At 53.8% G+C, this 15,961-nt stretch overlaps 1 protein-coding gene across 3 annotated transcripts in view; it reads right to left on the reverse strand.

The window, feature by feature from the left end:
- Nucleotides 1-4,450: 4,450 nt before the first annotated feature.
- Nucleotides 4,451-15,961, reverse strand: part of SMURF1 (SMAD specific E3 ubiquitin protein ligase 1) — a 106,502-nt gene continuing 94,991 nt past the window's right edge. For 2 of the 3 annotated variants that reach the window (XM_044233601.1, XM_044233603.1), the window contains exons 13-18: nucleotides 14,788-14,966; nucleotides 13,284-13,421; nucleotides 12,341-12,461; nucleotides 11,293-11,494; nucleotides 9,761-9,845; nucleotides 4,451-7,660 (exon numbers count right to left, since the gene is read on the reverse strand). In XM_044233601.1, the coding sequence (XP_044089536.1) occupies nucleotides 7,561-7,660; nucleotides 9,761-9,845; nucleotides 11,293-11,494; nucleotides 12,341-12,461; nucleotides 13,284-13,421; nucleotides 14,788-14,966 (825 nt within the window). In that variant the 3' untranslated portion in view covers nucleotides 4,451-7,560. The remainder of the gene's footprint in view (nucleotides 7,661-9,760; nucleotides 9,846-11,292; nucleotides 11,495-12,340; nucleotides 12,462-13,283; nucleotides 13,422-14,787; nucleotides 14,967-15,961) is intronic. The other variant, XM_044233602.1, reaches the window with a different exon arrangement.

Raw genomic sequence — 15,961 nt, forward strand, 5'->3', positions numbered from 1 at the left:
GGAGGGCAGAGCCCAGTCAGAGGGGCACTGGGCGGTCTTGGGCAGGTGCTTGGACAGGCCTGTGTGTGGCCCCCTCCTCCGTGCAGGCGTCGCCCCCTCCCCCCACTCAGAGGCCACCTGGGCCCAGAGAGCCGTGGGCGCGCAGGCCGCACTGGAAACGGAGAAGGGCTCCAGGGTGGCCGCTGACAGGTGAGCGACGAGGCGCTTGCATACCCTGTACAGAAATCCAAAGTCTTCATATCAAGAATGGGGGGCGGCGGGGAGAGACTTCTGGATAATCTGCGGGCACAGGGGCTTCCCCAGGTCACCCAGCACTGCCCGTCTGTCCGGGGCCGGAAGCCGTGTAGATCCGGGTTCCCGGGCCTGGTGCGGAGCCAGGGAGGCACCGGGCAGACGTCCCTCGGGGTCTTCTCCGTCAGGCTAGGCTGCCCCTCTACTTCGCTAAGCGAACAACTGACTGATTTTCCTGTTGGTGTTCACTCACTCACCGCCGCTCTGACCAAGGGACCACACGTCCCGGGGCCCTTCCTGGACCTCCGCTGTTCCGTCACAGGGTCACTCTGTCCGATTCTTCGGTCAACACTCTTCAGCATCTTCTGTGTTGCTGCGTCTGAGGCTCAAGAGGTACGCACCCCCCCAGAGTCACACAGTCACGAACCAGAGCCGCAGTCAGACTCGAGACCCTCCCAACCCCTCCTCATCCTCCGTTTCCCGGGGGTCACACCCAGCCCCGTGTCTTTGCCCAGGGTCCCAAGGGATGGTTCTCCGCTTCGGGCCGTCCACGCCTTCACCCGACTGCCCTGTGCTCCCTGGGGAGCGGGCGTCTGTTCTCTGGCCGCGGCTGCCCCGGCTTCTCAGGACACCTGCTGGCGGACGGGGAGAGAAGCAGCAGCCCGACACCCTGCGGCCAAGGACGCAGAAAGGTAAGACCCTCGTGTGGGAATCGCGGTGTCCGTGAACGTAGAACAGCGGGAGCCGTTAGGAAGGAGCATCTGCATGTCTGTGTGGAACACGTGTAAACGGTCCAATGCCCCGGGGAAGAAGATGCTGTTTTCTCCATTTTACAAAAGAGTAAACTGAGGCACAGGGTAGGTAACAGGTTCAAGGTCAAGTTACAAAGCCAGGATTTCACTCCAGGTCGTGGCTCTCAAGGATGCCATCTTGCCCCTGAGGGCCTTTTGTGTCGTATCAGTCCGTCTGTTTGACCATCAGGTTAGACGAGTGAGCTGCCGAGTGCCTGCGCCGGGGGAAGGCCAGTGTTGGTTGGTTGAGGGGAGAATGAAGGAACAAACCAGAAAGTTTCAAAAGAGCAGACTTAGGAAGTTGTTGCAGGGTGGCCTGTGTCTGTGCTGAGCCCACGGACACGCCGTGTTCCAGGGACTGACGGGTGGGAGTTAAGGGCAGATATGACCAGTGACGTCAAGGAAGCTGGCAGAGTCGGAAGCACAAGGAATCCATCTCCACTCAGACAAAAACGCAACAATTCCGGAACTCTAGCATCCATCCGAATGCTTGCAAGTCCCAAGGGAGAGCTTGGCTGGTACATTCTGGTAAATTGTGAATTGCAGTCTATTTCAGCATTTAGTGTGGTAATGGCTGCCCGTCCCCTCACTCCTGGCACACGGCAGCCTGGGTTCCTGGTGCAGCTTGCCAAGGTCAGGGTCAGCAATAAGGACCTGGTCCTCCAGCTGTGAGATTCTGTATTCTGATCACTGATGGCTGGTTTTGATCAAGGACGTGCAGACATAGAGGTGGGCAGCCGCTGTCACATCCCCCACTGGCTGATGTGGCTTTCAGGCGATTTAAAGGAAACCCCTGTTGTTTTATTTATCCCCCCTCCCCCATTTCCTATTTTGGGAACCAAATGTTTAAGGTAAAGGACATTCAGAAGCAACTGTGTGGACAGTCACTATGGTCTCAAGATGGCTTGTCCCAAGAACTAATAAGAAGGTGGGACTTTTAGTCACAAAGTCGTTTAAGACATGGATTTTGCCAGCAACCCAAGGGAGCTTGGTTGAGGATTCGTCCCTGCTTGGGCCTCGAGAGAAGGCAGTATGACTGACACACAGCAGCCCGTGGGACCCCGAGCAGAGGACCAGCTGAAGCTGTGGAGGAGTCCTGATGCGTGAAAAATGTGAGTTGTTTAAAAAAGAAAGAAAGAAAAACAACCATGTAAACAGGGGAATTTAGAAAGCTACCCTCATGGTCACGGAAAGAAATGAGTTCAAGAAAGACTTCAAAGCTTTCACCTCAGGCTGATCACAGACACTGTCAACAATTGAAAAAATAAAACACCCTGGGGAAAGAGGATCATCAGATTTCCAGATTTACCTTCTAAAATTCAAATGTCCAGTTTTCAACAAAAAGTGACAATGCATACAAAGGTATGGCCCATTGAAAAAAACAAATGAACAGAAATCATCACTGAGGAAGCAGACAGCAAACTTACTAGACCGAAGACGTAAGAGAGGGTCAGAATTCCACATCCAGCAAAATTCCTCTTCGAAAGAGGGGCAGTTTGCTCCCACCAGAACCGCTTTACGAAGATCTCTAAAGGAATTCCCTCCCTTTGAATTGGAAGGATGCTTGCTAGACAGTCACTCAATGCTGTGAGTAGAAATCAAAATCTCCAGTAAATGTAAACACATGGCCTGTTATAAAAAGCTCGCATTACTGTAATTTTGGTTTGGAAGTCTACTTCTTATTTTCTACAGGATAGAGTAGGCAAATGCCAATGCATAACAAACTGCTCTATCTTACCGGGCACACAGCGTATAAAGATGTGATCTGGGACCGCACCAACAGAAGGGGCTGTGCAAGGGCAGGGGTATCTGTGCTATTCAGACGGGCCTAATTTCGGTTATGGTAGCATCAGGAAGTTAAGCTTAATCCCTGTGGCAACCACAGAGAGAGCATCTATAGAACGTATATAAAAGGACACAAGAAAATATTCAAAATGTGTTACTATAAAAAAAAATCAACTACAAAAGGCAATAAGGAAGTGGGGGGCACAGAGAAAACAATAAAGTGGAAGAAATAAGTCCCTTCTTATAAGTTACTAAATGTAAATGTATTAAACTCTAATCAAAAGGCAGAAGTTGAAGATGTCCCACTAGGAAGCTCCAGGCCTGCGCTACCCCCATGGAAACATACAAAATACGTACGTAAAAACAACTGCTGACTTGACTAAAAGAACTTCACGGGACCTCCGGAAATCAGACAACAGTGTACAGCACCCGGATGAATGCCCAGTCAAGAAAAAGCCACGGGCACAACGGTAGGTAGTTTTGTGGCAGTTTTGCTTGCCTTTGCCTCGACCCTTCCTAGCACAATAATCACAGTTGGGAGGAAGCAGCCCAGTTCCTGGTTCCCTACCTTGTGCTGGACGGAGGAGAGCAGAACTCATCTGCAGTGCTCGGAGCTGTCTGGGCTCCCGAGAGACTGGTGTCTGTCTCGCCTGGCCCGGAGCTCAGGCGGGGGACACGGCCCAGGTGAGCCGGCTGCCGGCCCAGAGCCCGGGAGCGCAGCAGCACGAGACACAGTGCGGAAGAGCCGCAGGCAGACCTGCTTGGAGTGGGAGAACTTATTTGAAGTGATGGACAAAAACTTCTCAAATGGGAGTAAAGAAATGCACCTACAATTTTAAGAAACTCAACACATTGAACAACAAATGTAAATCCAGAGACACCCACAGCAAACACTGGAAAACCAGCCCTACAGTACAGGCCTCCGCAGTCCCTCACTCTCTGGAAGCCAGCACAGCCACGTAGATCAGGAGGGAAACTGAGGATTTACACAACATTACAGACCACTCGGACCTAAAACAGACAGACAGCATCCCCGCCAACAGCAGCAAAATACACGTTTTCCTCAAGTGCACGGAACATTCTCCACAACAGACCACGTTCTGTAAGGCCACGACTCAAGTCTCAAAAAATTTTAAAAAAGACTGAAAGCACACAAAGTATTTGCTCTTCCCACAGTGGACTGAAGCTAGAAATCAGGGACAGAAGGGGAAACTCCTGACTATGTGAAAAGTTGAGCAACTCAGCATCACAAGGGAAAGTAGAACCTGTCTTGAGACGTATCAAAACTAAAAGCCGCGCTGAGAAGGAAACTTGCAGCTAACAGACGCTTACATTGAAAAAGAAGAAAGGTCTGAAATCAAAAACCTACCTTATACCTTAAGGAACTAGGAAAAGAAAAAACTAAGCGGAAAGCTGGCAATAGGAAGGAAACAGTATGACAGCAGAGACCGAGAACAGAAAACAACAGAGAAAGCCAATGAAGTCAAGAGTTGGTTCTTCAAAAAAAAAATAGTCAACATAGTGGCAAACCTTCAGCTAAATGCCTATGGCAGGGGAAAGAGGACGAGGGCTTTCTTTTTTGTGGGATTAAAACAAATTTTTTAAAAAATCTCATTTCCACACCAAGATATCAGAGGCCAAAAAAATGTAAAGTCGTGAGTTTATTGCATATGTAACAAAATGAACCTGACCTCCCGGGTCCAGCCTGCTGTACAATCACTGTTGGTTGTGTGTTTCCAGCTGGTTCCATAACCACATTAAATAGAACTAGTATTTCTTTAAATACTTTTGATTTTTGACATAAAACAGAACATTAGTGTACAATTTTCACAAAATAAATCCGCAATAAAAACAGTGGGAAGAATAACAAGGATAGCAGCAATACTTAAAAACAAGACGTTACAAAATAAATTAAAAAATACATTATAAAGTGGTCGAGAAACAAAAATAAACAAATTTTTAAAATTCATACTATGTGTCGGGAAGGCTGCCGTGTGGCCCACACCGGGCTGCAGACGGGGCTGGGGGGCGGGGCGTCTCCTCCGCCGAAGGCCCTTCCTGCCAGATCAGCTCTGAGGACCACCTCACCTGAACTGGGACCACGCGGCCGAGCAAGCTTAGGGAACACAATCCACCCGGTGGGCAGGTCCCCCCACAGGAGAGAGCGGTCCTTCCTGTCCCCCAAGCAGCCCCTTTGTCTTTCCTACCTCCAGCACTGGCAGAGCGGTGGTTGGCTACATCCCTGAGGGTCGGCTGATGACCGCTGGTGAGGACAAGCCTGGAAGCGGGGCCCCTGAAGCATCCGGGCAAAGAGGTGAGTGGGGGATGGACGGGCGGGGACTGCCGTGGAGGGCGACGAATGAGAGCTTGTGGGAAACGGGGTCCACATGGACCCAAAGTGGAGTGACCGGGAGCTTTTACCAACTGTCTGCCACACTACTCTTTGGATGGCTCAATCCACCGTTGACCGTGAAGGTTCTAGAAGGGCAGTGCCACTGACACAGGCCCGTTTGGTGAGAGTCAGCCAGGGCTCTGGAACATTCTCTCTTTCAGGCTTCACGGTCACACACAGCTGAGGAGGGGGCCCACGTGCAAGGAGAAAAGCAGAGACTCGGGCCTACGCCTGCGGAGCTGACCCCGGACACAGGCCAGCAGCCCAGGGCCGCCAGGTGCACTAAGGATGGTTCCCCTGTTCCCCCCAACAGCAGGAAGATCGTAGGGAAAGAGCCAAACCCAGCATTCCCATTAGACCCTCGTCTCCTCACTAATTCCTACAGAGTCTGACCAACACCCAAAGCAGCATCCGGGCTTCCTCCCCACCCAGTCTGGAGGTGCCCTTTGCTCGCTCGGGGAGCTCTTCTCCTCGCGCGGTTGGGGTTCACCTACGAGAGGAAGCCTCTCTGGGCGCAGGTCTGGAGTTGACGTTCGCTCACTCTTCCAGAGGAAGATTCCGAGGGAGGACGAGGGCCTCGGGGGAGCCAGCTTCGGGGACGCCCTCACGAGGATCACGGTAAACAAGACACGAGGTGACCCCGGCTGGGGCAGGCAGAACTTCTGAGAGACCAAGCCCAGCCTGGACTTCCTGAATGGGTCTGACGGACACACGGACACCTCTCCTAAGGAGCCCGGAGCACACACTCCCGCAGCTCCGGGAACCCCCGGCCGACAGCCCCCGCCCCCAACGCCAGGCAGACCCTGTGATCCAAAGAGGGCCCAGAGCTGCCCTCGTGAGCCACAGACTGCTTCGGGGCAGCCCGAGGACCCACAGCGAGATGAGAAGGGCAAGCGCGCCTCCCGACCCGCCACAGTCCGAAGGTGTCAGTAACAGAGTCGTCCAGAAAGCTGCTTCCAGACCCCACAGCCGGATGCCAACGCCTAACTCCCAAACCAACAGCAGAATTTCAACAGTGAAATGTCTTGCTCGTGAATTCCCGCACACTTGCCCCCGAAACGAAAACAGTAACAAAAACCAAACAGGACAGCTGGCTGCCGCTGCCCTTCGCGGAAGCCAGTCTCCGCTCGGACCACCTTGTCAGAATACTGCCGTGACGTGCTGTGCAAACTGGGGAGTGGGGGGAGAAACTCGGGCTCCGGCTTGCGCTGGCCTCGCGCAGCCCGTGAAGACGTCTGGGCAAGGGGACTGAGCGGGGACTGCTGGGTCGCCCTCTGACGCTCAGAAGATGACCGGAGTGAGCCAGAGCGGAACCGTGCTCCCCCCTCTACTGACAGGTTTGCATTTAAACAGTGCCTGGGGGGGGGGGGGTGCTGGGGTTAAGTCAGTGAGGTCAGCCGGTCCCCCTCTCCCTTTGAGGTGCGTCTGCACCCAGCCAGCAGCTAGAACAACAGGCTTCTCTTTTGTTAGTTCAGCTCTTAGCAACTTCTGCGCGAGACTCTGTTAGTACTCAGTGACCCAGCGGACACCCGGGGGTGCGGGAGCCCCAGCCTGGGACTGGCCGCGTGGAGTGGAGGCTGGTCTGGTCTGTTCTCGCGTAAGCTCTGTTATGTGGTATTTTCACGGGAAAAATATCCCCAATTAGATAGAGAACGTGGCCAAAGGGACTCTTAAAAAGAAAGATCATTTTTCTCTACGCAACACAAATTTTTCAGCCAGGATCCCCTGAAACCTGCCCCGAGCCCGCAGCCGAGGCTGCCCCAGCCGCTTTACCTTTCCAAAAGGGAAGCTCGCTTCTGCGGCAGGCTTCCCGCCGCCGCGCACTGCCCGTCGGCCACACGGTTCGCTTGCAGTTGGAAATCCATCTGCTGCCGGAGCAAGCTGCGACGATGGGTTTGGAGTGTGAGCTGCTGGACTCGCAAAGGGGCCTCGGGACCGTTTTGACACAGAATAGCTGGTAGAGCCACCAGGTACGAACCCTCCGTAAGCCAGGCTCGGTTCCGGAACGTGTGGGTCGGTCTTCCTCTAGGGACCACAGGGCAGTGAGCCCATCACCGTTTGGGTTCCAGTCATAGCGGACTAGCCCGTGTGACCGAAGCCCAGTGCTAAACCTGGCTGCGTTTATTGGATGTGTGCTGGAAGGGGGTGGGGGTCCGTCACAGAGGAGGAAAGTATGTGTGGGAGCCACCGGCCAAAGTCCCCCCCCACCCCCTCGCTCCCTCAACGAAAAGGAGGGGAGACAACTCTTTGCCTCCGGTGACCTAGGGTTCCCGGGCCTCAGCCAGCCCTGCAGGAGGCACACAGAAAGCTTGCTTTGGGTCTGGTGGTCATGAGCTAGAATCTGTTGCCTTTGGTTGGTCTTCACTCCACAGCAAAGCCGCACGTCTCCTCCACGGCCGTCAGCAGCTTCTCATAGAGCTTCTCATAGGATTCATACGGTGGGATGTCAATCCGATTAAAGCTGGAACAGGACAGAAGAGCGGGAGAGTCACTGCTGGGGGGATCCAGACCGAGGACCTGCTTCAAGGACAAGGACAGGCAGGAGCGGAGCATTTGTGCCCCCGAGCTAGCAGAGAGTGGTGTGTGTGTGTGTGTGTGTGTGTGTGTGCATGGACGGAGCCGAGAAAAGGGGGGAAGCATCTCCTTGCCTCACTGGGTGAGGCGGCAGAGGCAAGCTTTCTGCTCCCCGCCCCAGTCCTCTTCCTGCTCTGAAAGCAAAGATTTTTTCATTGCACACACAGCAACACAGACCCTAAAATCTTGAAAACCAAAATTAACTCAATTACTATCTCCTGGTTATATGAGGACAAAGCTCTCGGCTCGTGTTGTGTGTTGTCTTTGAGGAAAATTATTTCTTGGTACAAAACACCACCTTTGCAGAGAGCCCCGCATTCCAGACCGGCTGACAGGTCACCCCTACCTCCATCTACTGCACGCCCAGCCGATCCCCCGTGACTTGATATGAGACCAAAGGGGGCAGTCTGGAGTATTTCTTGCAAAAACAAGCTATAGCTCAAAACTAATAAAATGGCAAATCCCGGACACGGACATGAAATGAATAGAAATGAGGGAGGAGATGAATCGACATCTCCCTGGGTAAACTCATTTCTACTATTGTGTTTAAAAAAAAAAAAAACTCTTTAAGAAGGATATTCTCTCCTAACAAAAGAAATACAGAATTCTGAGAGGCCATAGAGTGACTAAATTACAAGGGGTTAAACCGTTAAGGATTTTTTTTTTTTTTAAAGATTTTATTTATTCATTTGACAGAGAGAGACCAAGCAGGCTCCCTGCCAAGTAGAGAGCCCGACGTGGGACTCGATCCCAGGACCCTGAGATCATGACCTGAGCCGAAGGCAGCGGCTTAACCCACTGAGCCACCCAGGCAGCCCAAGGATGAGAAAGAATTGGGGTGAATGGTGGGATAGTCTGGGCGGGGGGCTTCAGCATCAGACGCCACCGCTCATGGCTGTCGTGTTCCAGCACGGAACCGGTCCAGGACTTGGCCATGGGGAGGCGAGCAGCTGCCGAGCATGGATATGGTGCTGCTGGGCCGGCCGCGCCAGGAAACGGGAAGCCACAGCCCCGGGCTCCCACCCCGGAACCCTCTGTTGCGCCCCGTGCCTCCCGAGGACCAGGACCTGGCTCTCCTGAACTAGACACGCTGGCCTTCTCGGTACACGGCTTCTGAGACAAAGCGTATGTAAGTAACTTGATTTTTAATCTGCTACAGATACTATTTAAGTTCAAAGTCTGGGGAAGAAACACTGTTCAGTACACAATATGCAGCATCACAAACTAAGTTCCCAGAAGGAAAATGGGGTCCCAGGAAGTGAAGAGGGGTAACTCCAGATGAAAACCTACAGTTTGGGGGCACGTGGACGGCGCATTAGGTTACGCGTCTGCCCCTTGGTTCCAGCTCAGGTCCTGATCTCAGGGTCCTGATATCAAGCCCCGCATCCGACTCGGAGCTCCCCGCAGAGTCTGTTCGGGTTTCTCTCTCCCTCTTTCCCTCCTCCTGCCCCTGCTCTCGATTTCTAATTGTCTTAAAAATAGAAACTATAGAGTTTTGGGGGTGCCTGGGTGGCTCAGTCGGTTGAGCATCCCAAGTCTTGATCTCAGCTCGGGTCCCGATCTTGGGGTCACGAGACGCAGCCCCAGGTCACACAGACATGGAGCCTGTTTAAGATTCTCCCTCTTCCTCGCCCCCCCCCACCACTCACGTGTACTCACTCACTCTCTCTAAAAACTAAAATAAAAAAAAAAATTTTAAAAGAGAAATGAGTTTTCCTGCAGAGAGGGACCTGTGTGCTCGCGCACGTGAAGACAAGACTGGACCTGCCCGAGCGCCAGGCCACACGAAGCCCATGTCACGACAGACTCCCGGCAACCCTCCTGCGACCCGCTGCCGAGTGCTCCTTCCGGCTGACACTGGGGCCATCGCCAGTGGCCCCGGGATGGCGATGAAGGAAGCGGAGCGCTCCGTCCCAGAAAAGAGCTGCGACAAGTCACGTGAAGGGTAGTAGCCCGTGGAGACAGGCTCCCGGGGAACGGGCCTTACCAGGTATGGGCCTTCGGGAGGTTGTCTGTGTTGGCGTCGATGAGGTGGATGGTGAAGAGCCGGGGCCCTGCCGCGCCTGTAGAGCCTTACGAGAAAACATTCTAGTTAATGCACGTCAGAGGTAGGGCCTGGCCCCGACCCCAACCCCGCTGCCCACCACACCCTCAGCCTAGTGCTGGGGTGGGCTGTGCTGCCCAAGGTCATGGGCTTCATGTGGCAGCATAAGCCTCTGTGTGGCTTAGCATCTGCTGACCGTGGCTATCCAGGGGCCTCTACCAGACATTCTAGAAAAATCACAGGGCAAGAGCAAAGACTGGTGAGAACTGTCCTGTGCCCCAGCCACGAACCCACTCAAGTGGGGGTATCTGAAGGGTAAAGTCCTTAAACTACCAGTGATACTATTTTTTCTTTTTTCTTTTTGGAGAGAAATTTTTAGCCAGCAGGCCCACTACTGGCAGAGGAGCAGAGTTATAACAAAAGCAAGACACAGGGTCACAAAATCTCCCCAGGTAGAGGTTCGACGGGAAGAGAAAAGGACACAAACACCTGGGCCGAAAGCCCAGGGGGATGGAAGGAACTTCTGTCACTCAGAGAAGTCCTTGAAATATGGAGACGTCTACAGGGAATATTCTATATGTGAAATGTATCTGCTATCACTACTAATATGCAAAATTCCATGTACTAGGTCTAAATATACAATTATGCCGTGCCTTTTTCTTTCTCGCTCTCAGGGTTATCAAAAATCTAATGTCAAATTTTTTTTTTTAATCGCCGTCAGAAGGGATGAGAGACAGGACGGATACCCAAACTGGACAGTGGAGCCTATCGGGCAGAGCATTTGCACAGAGAACAAAACCGAGTCCCAGGGAGGACCCCTGGCATTAATGACCAACACAGGAGCCAGAGACGCCCACCTCCTGCTACTCAGGCCAGGCCTCTCTCCCCCACGCTCAGAACCGCTGTCAGACTCAGAAATGAATCCATGGTGCACGTCACGAACTCTGATCTCTTTCCTCAGAGCCTTGCTGCGCTTCCTACCCTCCCTCTCAACCAGGGAAGGCGAGGCACTGGATCCACAGGGCCCTTCCTCGCTCAGGTCTCGCCCGACCCCGCTGCGAGCAAGCACCGGGCTGGCCGGCCCCTGGCTCAGACTGGCCCCCACACCCCGCTCCTCCCCAAGCCCGTGGCCCGCAGGGATGCTGGGAAAGGCGGGTTTGGCAGGAAGCGGGGCTGTGCTGACATTCTCTCCTACATGTTGCAGGTATGTTCTTGGGCAGAGGCTCACACAGCCTGGAGCCCCAGAAGCCAACGGATGGAAGAGCCACCAGCTCGCCACCTTCTATGCAGGAAAGAGGGGCTCTACGGCCCCTGGGGGGTAAAGTAGCCCCTTCCACAATGGTAGGCAGTTGTTGTGAGGGAACACCGGCCACACCCGTCCCTAGCAGGCGTTTCTAGAATCCGGGCGTGGCCTGGCAGGGGGCGCGCCTGGGGGAGATGCTTGGGGCCAGGAGCCCCGCCTCCACGTCAGTCACCTTGCAAAGCCTTGAAGCCTTGGAGAGGGACCCGAGTGGACCCGGTCACGAACTGCAGGAGCCTGGCCCTCCTCTCCTCGTCGAAGGTCTCCACCGCCTGCCAGAACCAGCGGACGATGTTGCTGTCGGCCCCGCAGTGCTTCAGCCGCGTGTTGGACTTCCAGTCGCTCACGTCGATCTTATCCAGGCCGCCGATGATCAGCTGCGGGGGTGTTCGGCAGCAGGTCAGACCCCAAACCGGGGTCGGGACACGCGCCCCCGCTCCAGCTCCCAGGACGTGAGAGGAGGAAATTTACTGCGTCTGAGTAAATGAGCCCCAGAACTTGGACCGGCAGGGAGCGCGGCGCTGTGCCCGATGCTGCCACGCTGGGCTGCTTTCAGACCCCCAGCCTCGGGCTTTCTCACAACCACAGCTCAGGGCTGCACCACAGCGGCGAGGAGTCGGTACGGAAGAACCAGCTGTAAAATGGGGGCCTCGTCTCAGGGACCCCAGGGGCTCGGACCGGCAGAGGTCGAAGGCTGGAGTGGAAGGACCACGCGTACGTGGGTCAGCCCAGGGTGGGAGGTGCCTCACCGGGGACAGAAAGACAAGGATTTCATAGCCCCGAGCCATTTGGCATCAGAGGTGGAACCGCTGTGTTCAAGCACGTGAAATGTGATTAGGGGAGACAATAACACTTCGTTCAGAGTCTAATAATAGCCAGAACAAAAGCAGAAAGCTGATGTACTGGGGGAACCTGGTCATATGCGGGATAACTTCCTCCATGCGCGGCGACTACACAGGAGGGCGTTAGGAACCTCCACGGACAGAGATTCTGAAAAATAAGATAAGCCACAGAACACCCGCATGGCGTCCAGAGAAGGATCTGCACTGGCTGCTGCCCAGCAGACAGACAGACACTCTAGCCCTGTTATTCTGGAGCCCCAAGAGCCCCGGCCCTGCTGGCGAATAGGGGAGCCTCACTCTGCCGCCACAGGTAAAACAAGAAACTAGGGATCACGCTTGCAACCTTGATTGTGGACTTGGCTCAGCCCAGTAAGCACCCACCTCCAGTTCCTTCTGGTCAAAAGGCTTTAGTAAGTGTTGAGGAATGAGTTCATTAAATCCTTTCTGAAGAGCTAAGAACTGGGCTTCGATCCCCCTCATGAATCTCCAGTTTACGTACAACCTGAAAGACAAATTCCCAGAAGTTGGAGGCAATACCAAACGGTGCAAGAGAACACCTTTCCCTCCGTAGCAGGGTCGGCCATCATCTGCTGAACCTCCCCCCACGCCACCAGGCCTCCCCTGGGTGGTGGTGTTTGGGGGGAGGGGGCATGAACCCCCCCAGCAGCTGGTAGGACCGGCTTAAAAATAAGTCAGCCCAGGCCTAGACACATTCCGAAGCTTTACTAAAAAGAGACCTGACCTGTTAGTAAAGTAATTCTTTACTAAGAATTGACCTGACCTGTTACAACGCTTCTGGCCATCGTTTAAAAGTAGATTTGAAAGTAAGATTCAGGGACGTCATGAGAGCCACACACCAGTCAGGCCCCCCAAGCACTCCGATGTGCCCACAGGCTTCCAGATTTCTAGTGTCAGCAACTCGTCATTTCTTTGCCATCAGAGGTGGGGCCACGATGGAGCAGACTTCCTCGAGACTGAACTCAAGGAAACTTCCAGGCTCCACTTCTCTCCTACGCTCACCACCTTCACACCCAGAATCGGGAGGCCATTTGCAATCCCTTGTGCCACTTGGGATGGTGGGGGGGGGTCATTACTGCCCCTTCAACAGGTCAGGCCTGGTGGCATCGGGGCTCCCCCATGCAGAGCCCGCACTGCAGAAGCCGACGGTTCAATTACTGTGATTCTGGCCCCACGTGCTGACGGGGACAGGGAAGCCTCTAACAGTGAAGGAGCTGTGACCTCCTAAATGTGGACCCAGCTGTGCCCGGGACGGTCCTGGGCACCCGGATGCCCCAGCGGCGGCCACCATCCCCTGGAACATTACCGGACATATTCTTTCTTGTTCTCCTCTGTGACAGGAACGTTTCGGCCGTTGGGCTTCAGTTCATGCTGGAGAATCCTCCCGAAGGCATTGTGCTCCACGCAGAAGGTGTGGTCCAGCACGGGGGTGATATCGTTCTCTCTGTCAGAGTTAGGACAAAAGATGGAGGTCAGACCTTTGCCGCAGCACAGCAGAGAACAGAACATGAGCGGGGAAGATCCAGGGGACAGACAGACAGAACTGACCGCCTGCCACCCCAGAGCTACAGGAGGAGCTGCCGCGGGCAGACACAGAGCCTGTGCCAGCGCAGGGGTGCGGGTACTGGGAGGAGCCGGGGGAACCCCAGCTCCACGTCCATGTGCCCCTGACCCTCGGCTTCCCCCTTCGCAGGAAGGTGACGGCAGCCCTACCATTCTGTGATTTTACAAGACATGGTGACCTGATTGCTTTGTCACCGGAGTCTCTGAACAGAAAGGAGGGATTCACAAAGAGCGGAGTGCAAGGAAAAGCCACCTGCAGGGACACACACCTACACGAGACCGCCCCCCCCTTTAAAGCAGCCACTCACACAAAGTGGCACTTGAGAGAGTTCAAACGGCCCCCTGCCCCTGCCGCACTTCTGGCAACACAGAGTGAAAGCTCTCCCGTGGGCTGGAGGCCCGCCCCTCGCAGACTGCCCGTTCCCAGTGGGGACACGTGAAGTGGAGCCGACAGAGCACAGGACACAACGGAGTTCAGCTCCTCGGCGCGTCCTCCCCCTGCCAGAGGCTGGATCTCTTGCTCCTGTGGACTCGGCTCCCTCCCAAGGACCGTGTCCTCATGGATCAGGGCCAACTACTTTCAAAAGCGTTTTAGGAGACTTCTAAAACAACGGTGACTAAATGGAATTTTTCTTGATCTTTTTCTTGTATCAAATACTTTGACATAAGGTACTTTGCTACTAATTTTGTTTTTGACTTTCTATCCCCCCCATGAGAGTCAAAAGCAAACCACCCGCCCATCTGTCAGGCCAAGGATCACAAGGATGTGTGATCCTTAAGAATTTGAGGAGACAGGGGCGCCTGGGTGGCTCAGTGGGTTAAGCCTCTGCCTTTGGCTCAGGTCGTGATTCCCAGGGTCCTGGGATCGAGCCCTGCATCGGGCTCTCTGCTCAGCAGAGAGCCTGCTTCCCCCCACTCCCTCTGCCTGCCTCTCTGCCTACTCGTGGTCTCCCTCTGTCAAATAAATAAAATCTTTAAAAAAAAAAAAAAGAATTTGACGAGACAACAAAAGAAATTGGTCTATGAAGTAAAACTGCCAAACATCATGAAGAATGTTAAGTCAACTGAGTATTTCTTATTCGATCTACTTTTATGCATCTGGTTGTGAAACAGCATTTTCTTTCTCTAACTTCACACCCACCCCTCAAAAGCAATCACATGCACACACGCGGAACGAATGCATCTGACGGACGAGATGGTGGCTGTGCACGAATTCGCCCTTGTCCAAGCAGCAAGGCTGTACTTACAGAATCCACACTAAGCTCTTATGTAATTCTGGATCCACCGACTCCAAATCCGAGAGCTGGATGGGCTTCCCCAGGAGCTGCTTATAGAAGGGAACCGTGAAGCCCCCGTTGATGTAGTGTCCGTGGAACACAGCGAGACCCATGATCCGGCCCACAAAATGGAAGTAAGACAGATGGTCCTGTAGGAGACACCAGAGAACACGGAGTCATCAGAAGAAGGCCTAGCCCAAGTGGGAACCTCAAGCTTTGGGCTTTCTCCAAGCTTCTCCAGAGAATGAACCGTCCCATCACGACCGAACACGGACTCGGTGACTCACGGGCAGAGAAAGGGAGGCTGGTTAGATAGTCAAAACCCAGAGCACGTGTTTTGTAGAGATCATCTGAGCATTTGAAAGGCCCTTAGTTCAAACACCTCCTCAGGATTGCAACATCATCTGTGGCACTCGGTGTAGAAGGAAAATGCAGAACCCCTTACTCAAAAATTAAGAATTTCAACACTGGCAACAGCAGAATCAAACCAAGCACAGGCCCTTCTGAGTGCAGGGCGCCTGGGGAAGCCAGCCGCCCTCCTCCTCCTCACTGTGCTACCAGAAAGAGAGCAGAGGGCAATCCCTCCCGAGTCCCTGGAGAAAGCGGAAGAGAAAAAACCCGAAGAAGGAAGACAAAATGAAAAAGAAACATAAAGGAAAATTCTCTGCACGTGAAGCATTCTAAAACTAGAGGTCTTCTGGTTTCTAACAGGGAAACACACATCTCTGCTTTCAGTTGGAATTACAACCAGAATTCATCAAAACCTCATTTCCGTTTAGGCTCTGTCATATGTGAACGTAGAGCAGAGCTCATCCCAGACACTGCCTCAGGGCCGTGGGCTCGGCAGCAGTGACCACGGGACACGGCCCCACGGGGAGAGCCCTCCACACGCCGGCTGTCTAACCTCAGGCCGGTCACTCACTCCGCGTTCACGTATCCTCTCAAACGAGCCGCTAAGAGTGTCCGCACTTGTGGCCGAAAAGGCCAATTATGGAAAATTCTAGTTTTGACTGGGAGAAGACGGATTTCATAAGCCCAGTCTCAGAATGACATGATCAGCAAATCCTCTGACCTCGGTTCCCTCCACTGGCGAAAAAGGGCTCTGAGTAGTCCGAGCAGTTCAGTTTCACTCTTGCTGTCTTTG

Source organism: Neovison vison, chromosome 14 (assembly GCF_020171115.1).
Source record: "Neovison vison isolate M4711 chromosome 14, ASM_NN_V1, whole genome shotgun sequence".
NCBI classification, from domain to species: Eukaryota; Metazoa; Chordata; class Mammalia; order Carnivora; family Mustelidae; genus Neogale; species Neogale vison.